Below are 15082 nucleotides of genomic sequence, written 5' to 3'. Positions count from 1 at the left end.
ACAGCCAAGCAGCTGTGGAACTGCCCACCTCTTTACATGCCTTAAAATGCCTTTGAAATTTTGGCAGTTTCACTGTGACACTGACAACACTAATAAGTTTGATAGTGCATAAACCAAACAAAAAGGGAACATTTTCTTAACTTGAAAACTTACTGAATGCTGTTTTTTATTAGTGAGACAAAGGAGCTCACTTAAAGGTAGGTTCTTTGTGAAGTCTTTCTAAGACTTTAATTTCTTTTTTATGAACACTGCCTTAGAATTTCAAGGAATAACTGCATCTAACAGAGCTTTAGCTCCTTTCAATGATACAACGAGTTCAGAGATAAACTAACTATATTCCTGTCTTGCAGATATTTCCTTCTATTTAGTTAGGTAGGTTCAAACACGCCATACTTTTTGAAGCAAGATTTTGAAACAGTGTTGACATAGCTTAGCTGGTAAGGCTTCCAGAAAATACAAAATTATTGTGAACATTACAATATATAATGACATGAACATTACAATATGTTCACGACACTCTGTCATTTCAGAGCAGATTTGTATTTGTGCTTAAGCATTCCATATTTTGATTTTTGACAGAAATTACTAAATTTCTACTTGAAAAAACTATCTGACTGTTCCTGTCACGTTGAACTCCACCAAATCATGTTGTGATTAACCCTTAACAGACCCAATTTTACCACATATTTGTTCTTTTTCATTACTTTGAACATTGTCCCTGCATGTTCTGGTGGGCAAACGAGAGCGTGCATGGAAAGCTAGGTTTATGATGGGAGTTTATTAGATGAGAGTGTTCCTGTTCCTGATTAGGATTTGCTATCCATTATGTTTGCCTGCTCCGAGAGCCCTCTGCCCCTCCCCGAGGGCAGTGTCTGCAGGTGATGCCCCAGCCCAGGCTGGGCTGGCACTGGGCGCTGCTGCAGAGAGAGGTGGGGCTGCCACAGCTCCCCCCACCCTTCCCCGACCCGAGCTCAGCTGCTGCTGCTGCTGCCTTGCCAGTGGCACAGCCCTCCCTGTGCACTGTACCCTCGGCATCCCCGCAGCATCCAGCAGCTGCCAGGCACTTGCAGCCCTCCCATGAATGTCTCTCTTTATCTCCAAGTGGCTGACTTCTCTTTTTCAAGGCTACTGCTTTCCATCTCCTCGCTCAAAGACTGTAAGTAGAACTTCTGCTGTGGCTCTTTAGTTACTGCCTCTGTGAAATTCCTCTCTCTTGTGCTGAATAGTGGGTTACTAGTTCAAAGTCTCTGAGGTTTGTTGTGTTCTCTGCTCCTGTTTGTGCTGTTCAAATGGGCCTTTAGCATTTCAGTTTTTAGCTGGATTAAAACATGAAATCAGAACAACTGAAAATGTTGGTTGTTTCCTGGCTGCCGTTTTCCTACTTTGTAGGAAAGTGCCAATGTGTCCTTCCTCTGAACGCTGGTGCCTAAGTGGAAATGAGAAGAGAAGCATTTCCATCCTTGCTTGTTTGCTGGAACCAGTTTTCTAAGAACCCAAAGAAGAAAAGTAATGCATGCTGATAAGCTCTCAGGATGCTGAGGCAGGTAATCCTGCTGCCTGTTGAAATGTAGCTGCCTGGGCTTTTAGGAAGGAGCTAAGTTGGAGGGTATCTGTCCAGCTCAGTTCCTTGGGTTCAGAAGCTGAAGTAAAGGAATACGTGATTAGGGACCTCAGGTGGCTGCAGCAGTGTGATTGATTACACATTCAAACTAAAAATCATCCCAGGACCCTGAGGCCACAGCAAAAAGGCCTATTTCAAGCTGTCCTGGTTCTGACCCAGTTTGGTGTGACTGTGAACTCCATGGTGTCACCCCAACTCTGTATTCTTACAGACATTCCACATAAAAGTTGTATGATCTATGGATTATTCCCTCTCTAATTCCATCAGTAGGAGTTGCAGAAAGGATGTCAGTGTGTTAGCACAATGTGCTAACACAATGTGATATTAAAGATATCACAGACTAGCTTTTAATATTGACAGTGACCAGAGATATTTTGAGTGGAAGAGCACACTTGCAATTCTGGCCAAATTCCTAGTAAAATTTGCACAGCTGCCCAAAATGTTGCCTTTTTTTTCTGTACAAAACCTCACATCATTTTTGTAATTGTATTTTACACTCCAAATTGGAAACTGTGAGAATAAGCATGGCACCAACTACTTAAAATTGAATTGATTCAGGATACCAAAATAAGGGGCACTGTCTGAAAGTTTTGACTGACTTTTTTTCAGACTTCTTCCTATGCTTGTCTTTTTCGTTTGATTTGTTTTCTCTTTATGTTTATTCTCCTGCTCCTCTGCACTTTATCTTGATAAAAGGGACTGATTTAAAAAAAAATAATCAGGTGTTCCAGTGCTGTTCTGTTTAAACTTTATTCAAGGATATAGAATACACATCATAGGAAGACTGCATTTTTCCCAGGGGGAATCTCTGTATAGTAAAGAATACATTCTCTGTAGCATTTGAAGTTCTTATTATGCCTCCTGTTTTATTGCTCTTTCCATCTCCAATTCTCCAGATACTTTCTCTGTTTTCCATATATACTAGAAATAATAATGCCAAATAATGCCAAAATCTTACTTAATTTTCTAATATAAGCCAAAAAGGAATTTTCCCTCCTCCATTCTTGGAAGCAACAGCTGCTGAATGAGTTCATAGCATGCCTACACTCACCCAATACACTGTACAGTCTGATTTACCATTCCTTCATTACCATCTTTCTGAGTCAGACTTTCCATGAAAGACTGGCTGTTTACAATTGTTATTTGTTTGCACTAACTTAAAATAGCATACCACTAGGACTCTTTAGGCATCTGATATTAACCTGATTTTACTGACAATCTAAGCACAGGAGGTTAAGGTAAGAAGTGCTGGTCTCAAAGAGCAGTTCTGACATTGGCTGTAACTTTTTGTTTTGGGTTTTCATATTCTAAATGGCATTAACAATTTCAAGGTGCAAAACTAGCTTCCAGCATTAGGGCTCATTGACTGGTATTTATTCCATGGTTTGGTAAAAAGGTATTTTTCTGAATCAAATGATCTCTTCTAAATGATCTCTTGGGGTACCCATGAGAGTTATGTGACAATGAACTATATAATGTCAGAATCACAGTGATTTTATTCACTTCTTTTCAGGTATCTTCTTCAAGTATGGAATTTGTATGGAAACGATTGTGGTGTCTTCAGCTGGGCTGTATGTTATTAGTGAATTTGGTTCATGCCAATCTAGAGTATCAAAAAGAAACTCCTCCAAGCCTTCGTGAGATTGACCATCAGTGCTGGGAGGTATCGTCCCATGGGCTGGTGGAAATGAAGAAACTCAAGGTAGCAGATACAGTCATTGCTCTCTGGGACTTCATGATGTTCCTAAAGGAATCCCCTAAGCCCAAGCACAATGATCTCTTCAATGATTTAGCCCAGAACTTCTGGGACATGTATGTAGACTGTGTGCTCTCAAGATCCCATGGAATGGGCAGAAGACAATTAACATCTCCCAAATATTCTTCCACCTACTCACACAGAACTTTAGGAGGTAACTATAGTTATAGGATATGGTACTAATATTGAACTGAACCAATGCTCCATCCTCACCCTTCATTGTTTAGACAGCTCAATATACTAATTTCCAATTTTCTGTCTCTACTTGTCGGAAGTGTTTGCATCTTTCAATGGTAGCTACTTTCACAATACACGAGACGCTGGTAGTTAAGAGTACCACATTTCTATATTTAACAAAGTGTAAAAAATACTGGGTATGCATGTGGAAGTGTGTGGAAATGGATGCTGCATTGTCTGTTTATCACAGTGTGCATATCAATGACAACACATGGATAAGTAATTACAATACTCAAAGTTTCCTGGTATTAGGAGTTCAGACTCAGCATTGGGGATTCATTGTTCTGCAGAAGGGAAGTTCAAACCCCTGATGGTCTGAGTCCTATTTTTCCCAGTAAAACTACTGACATATAATGTGATGTCATGGTCACTGTGAATCATTAAACAGTGACAGGTTCGGGTCATCATGATGTCTGAACTGAGATCATGTAGGTGACTTTACATCTTACTAACCACTCCTAGATCTGTTGACCTCATTCCTCCTCAGCAATAGGCTTTTTTCTGATGTACCCTGTCAGATGATTCAGGTTCTTGGAATGAACATGAAGAATATTTAATCATAACATTTCTAATATATTGCTTGGACAATAACTACCTGTTTTTCATAATCTTGCAGGGTCTGCTTTCACCAATCCATTTTAGGCCAAAAGGAGAGAAAATGAAGATACTTAAACAAGGCAACATCAAAACGAAGGAGCACAAAATCACAATATGTTTTGTAGATATTTGGAGAAATCCCTTGGCATGGTTCAACCCTTTTTTTTTCTTTTCTTTTTGTTTAAAGTACTTAATCACTCCTAAACTGATAAGTACATGAACCCCCACACTGTCCCTTTGCTTTCCTGTCTTGCAGTCTACTAAGCTTGCCTTTTCCTCCCTCCATGTGTGAATGTGTTCTGAGTCAACACATTTGTTTTCCCACATAAACTTTAAAGTCTGGATGTATCATATTTTTGCAGAGTCATGTATTTTCCAATAATTCTCTTTTTAAAAGTTAATTTTGATGGAAACCCAAATTTTTATACATTCTGCAACTGCAACTATTTTATAAATTGTCTTGCACATACTATTAACCTTAAGAATTGAAGAAAAAAAGAAAAAAAGAAGGAGGTGGGACATTAAGCTAAAGGGAAGGATTATGCTCATTGTAATGTCCTGTGCAGTCTAGACTTTGTATTTTATCATTGCTTAGACTAAGCTATGGATTAATTAAAGTATTTTTCTAAGCAGCAAGGTCTGAATAGCAGTAGCTTTCTTGCCTATTAATATGTTATTTGATGCCAGTACTATGTGACATGCTTTACACAAGACAGCAAATAAGGTGATGCAGCCCATCCCTGTCATTGCACCAAGTGGTTCAAAAGAGGGATGGGCTGATTCAACTGCTGCTCTCGGTGTAAACCATTGAGCATGGATAAAATAATTCAAGGAGGTTAACTGCCTCCTAAATCCAATTCTTCTGAGCATAAAAAATCCTAAGAAATGCTGACTGTTCTCTGCTTTACTCCTTGGGCAATGCAGCTTGTTCAGTCCCTGTTGTATTTTAGACTTTTATGAGATTACAGTTGCTTTTAATTATTTTAGGAAATAGTACTCATGCTGTAAAAGCATATATAAGGAACAAGAAATCCATCCCACATAATGCCAAGCTCATATATAGTTTGTAAAATATCCAACAAGTCTCATAGACTTGTAAATGTTCATTTAGGTAAATACAATATTGAACTGCATCCTCTAAAATATATCTCCTACAGTATTCTGGAGAGGGTACAAAAGTAGTGAGAGATTTTTCTGACCCATGAACATCACTTTGGTCCTGATAGAAATAACAGTTTTGAGCAGATGGAGTTATTACACACCCACACACAGCAACTTCAGGAATTGATACATTATGATGAGCAGCAGGTTGAGAGCAATTGTCTAACCTGCCCCAGCAGTATCCAGTTGATAAAGCTGTGTACTGCATTGCATTTACAACAGAAATTTTAACTGGCATAAACAATATTAAAAAATGCCCCTTGTTCACCTACACTGATCACCTACGGAAGCGTTAACGTATAATAACATTTTAAAGGGATTGTTTCCTCTATTATTATTTCCTCTTTTAATTGAATGTCAGAGCAAGGTATCTTAGGCAGTTTTAAAAGCTTCATCCTTCTTCAGGCACTAAGTCTGCTTTAGTTAGTTTTCTATAAGACACTAAAGTGCTTAGCATCCACCATAATTGTTTCCAGAATGTTTGAACAATCAATTGCTTTGGTCACCCTGTGCTGTCTGCCAAAGGGGCAGGTGATTACGAACCCCAGGTGGCAGCAGCAGTGAATCAAATTCCAGGTGGACATGCTATGGTGTACATCTTTGGCTTTCCACAGCTGACTGCTCCTGGCCTGTCAGCATGAGGGATGGGATTATCTCTCCTTCCACCACTACCCCCTCTTTTTGCACCCCTGGGTTACAGCAGGGACAGCAAGCCCAGCTTCCTGGGTGTCGAATGTTTCTCCCTGCAACAGCCAAACTATGGTCCATGGCTGTCTGACAAAATCAAACGCTGTTTGTGCTGTGTGCTGCTTGTGTCAGTACTGATTTATGAAGGACAAATGCAACTATTTGGGGAAATTTTGTCCCCTTCATTCTCCAGTCATTATTAATTAACATCAATGCTTAATTACCAAGAGCATTTGCATTTGCAGCTGCTCATTTACAGTCAGAGTGTCTGTAGCAGAAACAATACAGTTGTGGGAGAATGCCACGGGGCTCACTCTGTGACTTTTGCAAAAGCAAAACTGATTTCTGGTTCTTTATCCATACCTTGGCTACAGTGTATTGCTGTAGTTTTTGCTCAGAAATTGGGAGGGCTTACATGTCCTCTACATTTTTTAAACGGGCCTTTGCCTTGCTGCCAGTAGTAATGAGTCACCTACACATTCACATATGTGCATGTAAAAAAGCAAGTAAAAACCCCTCCAAACGTCACAGTCTTTGGTCTCCTAATAAAATATGTATCATTTGGTTTTAATTGTAGAAAGACAACAGACCACACATCCTCTAAACCAGTAATAAAGCAGCAAGGCTTTATTAGCCTTGTCAGAGAAATGTAAACATAAAAAACTGAGCAAAACTATTCGACACAGGACTTCAGTTAGAGAATCTTTATATACCTTGGCTAACTTTTCTTGTAGGCAGGTAAGAAATACAAATAGGCTAGTTTAATAAAACAAACTTTATACAGATAGTCTTGGGAAAATGTAATAATTAAATTAGATAATAGCTAAAATTATAAGTCAGCGAAGGGTCACCATAAAAAGTTAAATTAAATTAGCACAACTCAATTTAATTTCTCTAAGTATTAGATGACTTTTCTACTCTACAATGTGATGACTTTCTTACTCAACAAGGGTGTAACACACCTGCCCATAAAAAAAAATCCTTCTGATTTTTGGAAAATGCATTTATAGAGGTTTTTCTAAATGTCAAATATCATTTTTCATATATATGTTTTATTTTATGTAATTATTTTCTTAGGGTTCTTCTTTTTATAAAATTTAGGTAGTCAATTTTGAAACAAAAGTATTTGCCTTTATTTTTAATGCCACTATTTCTATGTTTGTCTTGTTGTGTGAGAAACATTTTGAAGATACACTTATACACGCACCCTATCCCATCCCTCTTCCAGGAAGTAAAAAAAAAGTGAGTTGGAGTATGTTTAGCTCAAATTTATTTCCTTTTTTTAAGCTGGCAGTTAAAAAAACAAAAGTTTGTGCTTTTCTCAAGATATTGGTGACAGGCAAAAAAGACAAACTAAGTGCCAGTTTGTATGTCACAGCATAAAAGCTTGCCATGTCACAGAAATTTATGCCATAGCACTGGACAGCAAATGGTTTTAGAATTAAGAGCCTCAGGGAGTCTTGTGCTATTGTATAACAGTGAATTCTGGCATTGGCCAAATTAAAAAAGAAAATAGCTCAGAAATTGAGTCATCTACACAGAGGTCTGCTGCTCACCAGTTCGTGTAGGCATTCTAGAGGTGCAAAGGTGGAAGAAAATGAATTCTTTCTGGAGACAACGGGGATAAGAGCCCAACAATTATTAGATTAGTAAGATCAGTTAAAGAGCTGTGAGCAACCCAAATGGAGAAGGACATTCCAGCAGGCCTCTCCAACAGGCCGGGAGAAACTGCTGGCACAAACAAGCTCCTTAGCGAGTGTTTAGATGAAAACTTGGATGTCAGAAGTCCTGATGCTAAAAGTGGCAATTCAAGAAACAGAATGGGCTTGGACAAAAACCATGTGGGTATGGTATTCAGGAAAATGAAGAATCAAATGTGTTTATGTGAAGATTTATGACCCTGTTCAATGAGATGCTTAAACTGCAATGTATGGAATGTGTCAGGAAATTAAAATAGTGGACCTGTTGACAGTGGATATTAGCACACAAAGTCACTAGACTAACATACCTTTGTACCATCCTGTACAGGGGACTTTATTAATAAAACATCCCTGTATTATATAATTATGAGAAAATATAATTTTACTCTTTTGATGTTCTAAACAATTTTTCAAGTAATTAAAACCAGATTTTATCTTGTATCTACACATAGGTAACTACGTATTAATATACCACTCTTTGAACAGCATCTATTCTACAGGTACTGATTTTTTCTTGACTGAGTCCAAAGTTTTATCTCTTTTGATTGCTTCTGATGGCTCTACCAACAGTGGACTTTCTAAGAGCAGAGTCTGTATCAGCCCGCAGCCCTTCCTGACAAAGCCCTTCCACAGTTACACAGCGACCAGGTGCAACCTGAAATACAAAATAAATACATTGCTTAACTCTCATGCTAGCATTTAAAATGAGAGTAGAGTTAAATCATGAACTGCCTTTTGAAAATATTCTGTTGGTGGAGATGCCCTCAGGTTTCTGAGGGCCACTAAAACTATCCTTTATCCTAAATTCACAATTTGTTTCCATCAATACAAAAAAAAGGAGAGAGTGTTTTTTCAGTGGGTGCTGTTACATGCTTTGCTTTTCTACCTTCCAGTCTGATTTATGAATTGCAAAAAAGAAAATCAAGCCTTTATCCAATAGAAGTTTGCTGTACAATGTTATTTGGATTCGTATAGGATGTCAGCCACAGTCTGTGACCTCAGAATTCCACTATAAATTATTACTTGTTACTCCAAATAAGGGAAAAAAAAAAAAAAGAATGGGCCCTCTTTCTCTCAAAATGCAATTGCATAGAACTACTGCTCCAGGAAATCTCCAAGACTGAAAGACACATATCCTTTCCAGACTCATTACTACTCTTTATATTGAATGGGTTGGGAGTCTTGGAATAAATATCCTTGAGTAACAGCTCTGTCTTCTAATCATGACCTACTGAAAAAAAAAATACAACTCCTTGCATGCATGTAGCTCACGTTTGATTAGCTGACCATAACTGATTTGCAATAGCCATCTTAGCTTAATCTTCATCTCTCCCTGCTGAGAGTGTTAGGCAGATTGTTGCATTAAAAATTTTCCAGCCATGTCTGTCATTTGTAATTCTTCTCAGCAAAGTACCTGTGGAATGTTATATGATGTTGCTGATACATTTGTTTTCTCAATACACCTATTATGCAAAATTGACTAATCTTCTCCTTGTTTTTATCTACTGTTATTGAAATATTGATTGTAGAACCATGAAGGTATTTCCTTTTTAAATGCTCTCCCTCTAAGATATGAACATTCAGAGCTTGAGGTTCAAGCCTTTAAAATAAAATCTGACAATATATTTCTCTCCACTAACAATTTCCAGATTACTCATGCTTATGTAAAAAATTTTCAGATACTTTCTGCAAAATATTGCTGTTTAACAGCCTCACTATTGTTTATGCAAGTACCTAAATAAGTGTTTCAGCCCACTTCATCTTGCATTCCCAGATGTGTCTTTCCATATCTTTCTGAAGTTTAAGATAATGTGGGAAAAATCCTAGTCCAGCACTCTGAGACAATCCCCTTGCTTTCTATTAGGTTCCTTGCTTCTCCATCACTTCAAACATGAACCTTCTCTTTTCTTTTTCAATTTGCAGCCACCTTAGTTGTCATTATTATTCATGCCAGAGAGCCCAAAATAGAATCTCTTACCTTCATACAAGTTTGAAAACAGCACCTCATGTTTATTTTTTTTCATTTTTCCTCACATGTAAGAGTAACTTATAAGCAACAAAGAAACTATCCCCCTTAAACCCTCCTTAGCTGTGATGCTTACATAGAAATAATCCAGTTAGCTCAAAAACAGTTTATTGGAACTGAGGATTACCCCATGTTTTGTCAAAACTCAACATCTAAATATGCTGTTAGGTGTGAATTAGATCTTAACAAAGGCTTTCTATTTTCTCACACTCCAATTAACTGATAGAAATGAGAACAAAATGGTTTCTGCAGATGCCACAAGTGGTGTATCTCCAGGCAGTCAGGAACATGGTACTGATAAAGGATACCTCCATGAATGTATCAAAGGTTGCACAGATGTACTCAACAATGAAAGGAGGAGGTCTTAACCTCAGCAAGGTTATCATGAATGGCTGTCTCACGACAGGTATATGTCACATAGCAGAGGGCCCATCTTGCCCACACTTTTTCAGAGTAATCTGCAGATCTGAATCTCACTCTGGCCAAGTGCTTGTCTAAGGCTATGTCAGAATGGGAAGTGGTGATTTGCAGAAGATACAGATTCTTTCTTATGTACTTGAGCTTGTCAACATAAACATTATTAAAGAAAGTGTAAGCAGCAGCATGTATACAGCCACTTACCTATTTGTGAAAATAAAACAGTGTTATTAAGGATTACTTACTGTTGTATGGAGTTTTGGAATATCAGTAGAATGTTCTGGTCCATTGTGAAGCTTTGCCTTAGATCTGGAAGCCTCTATTAATGTTTTCTGATGCATTTTTGCTTTCTAAAGATAGTCAGAAAAAAAGGTAAAATAGTTTTAATCTACATTAATTGTGTCATTTGCACTCATTTGAACATATACAAACAATGTGACAAAATAAATCAGGTTATAATTCTATTTGCCTCTAACTGTAAGTACCTTCCCCCTGTCTTTTTACTCTTTTTTGTACTGAACACCCAAAGCCAGACTAAATGGCCGTGGCAGTGCAAGGGTGGGAAGGGAATCCCTGTTTGCTGTGACCTGCAGGGTGTGCTCTGTGCAATGCAGCCCTTGGTGCTGTGAGCCTCCGTGGCCACAAGAGCACACTGCTGCCTCAGCTTTCACCCCAGACAGGGCACAGAGATGCCTCTCCAGGCAGACCCAGCTCTACTGAGGCATCTCAACACAATCTCAATACATCCCAGGTGAATGACTTCACATTTTCATTTCCTGAAATTCATGAGCTTTTGGTCAGCCCATCCATCCAGAGTCTCCCAGCATGTGGATTGCTTCCTCCATTCAGTGTCACAGAACTGCAGAATCACAGAATGATTTGGGTTGGAAAGGACCTTAAAGTTTATCTAGTTCCAACTCCCATGCCATACGCAGGGACACCAAACCAGGTTGCTCAGAGCCCCATCCAACCTGGCCTTAAACAGTTCCTGGGATGAGGCATTACACGTTGAACTTGATGAGGATGGATACTGATTCAATATCCAAGTCACTAATGAAAATGTTAAATCAACATTGTATTATCAACCCTATAATTAACTCAGAGGAATATCACTCAAAACTGACCACTACTGAAACTTCAATCCCTGACCACTGTCCTTTAGAGCCCATCAATCCAGCCAGTTTTTCCCACAGCTTGCAGTTGACCTGTATGTAATCTACTCCGTGTATTCCCATTTTGACCACAAATGCTACACAGAACCATGCTGAAAACCTTGCTAAAGCCAAGGGAATAGGCATCCCCTTCCTCTGTTTCCAGAACAAATAATTTCATCACAGAACGCAGCAGTATTGGCAAGGCATGATTTGTCCTTGGTAAATTCTTGACAGTCTATACCAATCTCCTTCCTCCCCATGTGCCTAAAACTGCTTCTCAGTTTAACTCAGTTAAAACTAATGAGTCTGTAGTTGTTCTGTCCCTTTTTAATTTCTAATTCTAGTATACATCTTTCCACAGGCCAGGAAGACACTTGCATTGTTCTCCTTTGCAAGTCCTTTGGGAAATGAAGAAAAATTAAATTTATCTGCAAAAGCTTTTCTTTTAAGTTTGATTTCATTCATTTTCCAACTTAGTCTGGTTGCCAAACCAGGACCCTAATATTTTTATGTTGTTTTGGGAAAGTGACAATATTGCTAGAAGAAACTCCTTTCATCATAAAATATTTCCCATCTTGAAAGATGTTTGCTGTTCTAAAAAAGAGAATGAAGAATTAGAAAAAATAAAGAAAAGTAAGAACAAACAGACTCATAGTTTCAGCAGTTTTAGAAGAAAAACACATATATACACCCACTCCTCAACTGCAAGTGACAATGCTGATCCCCAATTTGTGGTTGTAGTCAGAAGAATCAAAGATTGTATAACTTTTCCAATACATCTTACGGTTACTTCTTCTATGTCTGTGTGAATATAAAACTTACTATCACTTCTACTTGAACATCCTTATAATTCATTAAGAAATGTGTTTGGAACTTCATGATTATTATAACAACATCATGATTGTAAATTTTTTTGCTCCATGAGTTTTCTTACCTTCAATGCCTCATAGTTCGATGTCCGAGCCAAGAAATTTTGCCAAGATTTATCTATCATTTCTTTCTGTACCAGGGTAGCTTGGATCTGTAATAGAAATGAGATTTACAGCATTTATGCAACGCAATGCTGGTATCAGATGTCTTCTGATTTCATTGCTTGTGCCATTTGAAAAGAACATTCAGCTCTGCCCCTTTGGCTACCTTAGCTCATCCCTCTCACCTGAGACTGGACAATAATGTAGTAAAGTACCTGCCCTTTAAAAACTGCACTTATGCACTGCCCTTGTAAACAAAGAGGTTTTTGTGCAAACTAATTTTCCTCTCTTCCAACATGTATGTTGGATGAGGCCCAGCTCTTTCAGGAGTACTTTCTGTATATTCTCACTCTCAAATGCGGAGTAAAAGTAATAGAATAAGTTCAGGTGACAAAAGTGCTGTCATCATAATGCAGGACAATCCCTCAAAATCACTATCATGAGATTTCAGACAACTCGACCAAATGTCCTTATTTCTTAGAAAGCAGGAGAAGGTGAGACAACAGATGAGCAAAACCATGAAATGTGTGCCTCATAATCAAAGCTGGAAAATGTCTATACTTTCTCATTCACAGCATGCTGGGAAGCACAAAGCCCTACTTTCTGAAGTAATAAAGACCTGTGAATATTCAGCAAGGGAACTTATAATAGAGACTTGTATTTCATTTTAAGAAGCAGGTGTAGTTGTAATAGGTACTTTGTACTGTCATCTGCTACAGATGGACACAAGTGCAACTCTATAGTAAAATAATGTTAATTTCTCATTACCCCATTGCTGATGCATCATTGATGATGCTGCTTCATTTTTTCATGTTACTCTCTAAATACTGTGGAATTTATAGAAGCTGGGAGGACTGAGGTTAACCTAATTTAATTTAAAGTTAAAATTTGGCTGCTGAGACAGATTTAAACTTTTCAAGCAGTGTTCAGGCACAGGATTCTCAACATCACATAATAAGAAAATCTGCATAAGAATGGGAAAAAAAGCTTAGGTGGGCTTTCCTTATTTAAATACTCCTTTGTCTTACTTCCTTGTAAATTTTTTTCTCTTCCTTGATTTCCTGGTTGTGTTGTCTTTCAAGCGCTTCATTCTGCAGACCAAGAACCATTCTTCCAGTATTTTCTGACACCTCTGAAATAAGTTTCAAGGCTCTCTCATCTGATGTGACAGGCCTGAATTCTTCTTTTATTTCAGCAGATATTTCACTCCAAACCTCTCCAACCTGATGTATGTGAAACATACATCATATTCAGTATTTATCACATTCTTCAGTTCCAATTATTCAAAATAAAACAGAGCAACCATATCTCTCCTTATTTTTGTTTGACTTCTTAAAAATTTTATGCAAGGTAAGACTGCACTACTACTATGCCAGATTCAGTCATGAAAAGCCTCCCTAAGCCTTTCAAAGACCAAACTTGATTCAAAGAGGGGCAACAAGAATGCTGATAGCTACAGAAATTCTGAAGGAATTTACCAATTTACAAGAGGAAAGTGTTGAGTTCTACTTCTACTTCTTAAAATCCTAAGTTGCAGACATTATTAGAGCAAACTGCAACACAAGCTATCAACAGAAGCTGGAATTATCAACCAAAGATTGAGTCTTGCTATTTCCTGAGCACAGCAAGCTCTCACAGACTTTGTTCCTAAGCATAAATTTATCATAAACTAAAGCATTTTTTGAGCAAGACAGCTCTCCAGCTCTCACAAAGCTTGTTACCCTGCTGTAGTCCCTATAGGCAGACCATTCTTAACTTTACAATGGATGGATGGATGGATGGATGGATGGATGGATGGATGGATGGATGGATGGATGGATGGATACTGCACATAGGGACAAAGACAGCAAAGCACAGAGGAAACTATAAAAATGTGGTTTTAATGTAATTTTTAATAGTGTCTCCTTAAACTGACCTTACTGTGCAAGGACACAAGGACACAGTCCTACTGTCCAGTCCTTCCCCAATTTCTTACTCCTGGCACATTCCTGTCTTGATCTGGCAAACAGTTAAAACTATTTTTTTCCAAGTTATTTTTAACTAGCATTAGTTTCTAGTCTTATTTGCTGAGTGGTCACAAACATTTGTAGCAATATGAAGCAAGAAGATGGTGATTGATGCCATGCTGGAGGTGGGATTGTTTCTTTTGCTGGTGAATACTGGCTTCACTATGTAAAATTATAGGTGCCTTGTGACATAGGGGACAGCTTTTGAAGGGTTATTTTTTTGCTGTGTCCTGAGATATACTTGCTATTTTTGGGAATGCAGGTACAATAGTATTATTTGTTAGAACTATACTCACTTTAAAGTCAATATAATGTTGTATAATAGCAAGTGTAACAACGTCCTTAGCAGATAAGCCAGGTAAATTTTCAAAACCTAAAAGAGTATTAATCACATCAGTATGGTGAATTGATCTTAAAATATAATATTCTAAAAACCTTATTTGTCATATAAACACATGTAAAATCTTCATCATACATACACCAGGCAGTCACTTTTTGATCCTGAGCATTTTTTGCTGACAAAAACCCCCTGTTTCTCTATAATACTCACTCTGTACTAAAATCTTTACTTATTAATGGCTCTGTCAGCCTTCCAATCATTTGGATATTACACTTTTGTGGTAAGAGTTTGATTTCTATTAAAGCAGGCAAACAGCTGCGTCTACTGATCACAGGTTCTACAGCAGCAGTTCAGCACATAAAGTTTGCTTTAACTGTGAATTAGCCAACAGGAAAATTATACTAGTGCT

The 15082-nt window shown here is 38.0% G+C and overlaps 2 protein-coding genes across 2 annotated transcripts in view; one reads left to right on the top strand and one right to left on the bottom strand.

Annotated features, from left to right (window-relative positions):
* Positions 1 to 1983: 1983 nt before the first annotated feature.
* On the top strand, positions 1984 to 4570 carry FAM237B (family with sequence similarity 237 member B). Its single transcript, XM_058020698.1, has one exon. The coding sequence runs from the start codon at positions 3150 to 3152 to the stop codon at positions 3558 to 3560; it is 411 nt and encodes a 136-aa protein (XP_057876681.1). The 5' UTR covers positions 1984 to 3149; the 3' UTR covers positions 3561 to 4570.
* Positions 4571 to 5623: 1053 nt separating this feature from the next.
* Positions 5624 to 15082, bottom strand: part of CFAP69 (cilia and flagella associated protein 69) — a 29601-nt gene continuing 20142 nt past the window's right edge. The window contains exons 19-23 of the mRNA XM_058020688.1: positions 14630 to 14706; positions 13356 to 13550; positions 12291 to 12377; positions 10448 to 10552; positions 5624 to 8414 (exon numbers count right to left, since the gene is read on the bottom strand). Of these exons, the coding sequence (XP_057876671.1) occupies positions 8292 to 8414; positions 10448 to 10552; positions 12291 to 12377; positions 13356 to 13550; positions 14630 to 14706 (587 nt within the window). The 3' untranslated portion in view covers positions 5624 to 8291. The remainder of the gene's footprint in view (positions 8415 to 10447; positions 10553 to 12290; positions 12378 to 13355; positions 13551 to 14629; positions 14707 to 15082) is intronic.

Source organism: Melospiza georgiana, chromosome 1 (genome assembly GCF_028018845.1).
Source record: "Melospiza georgiana isolate bMelGeo1 chromosome 1, bMelGeo1.pri, whole genome shotgun sequence".
NCBI lineage: Eukaryota > Metazoa > Chordata > Aves > Passeriformes > Passerellidae > Melospiza > Melospiza georgiana.
The sequence above is the reverse complement of the archived record's forward strand: the minus strand, read 5'-3'. Positions and strand labels throughout refer to the sequence as shown.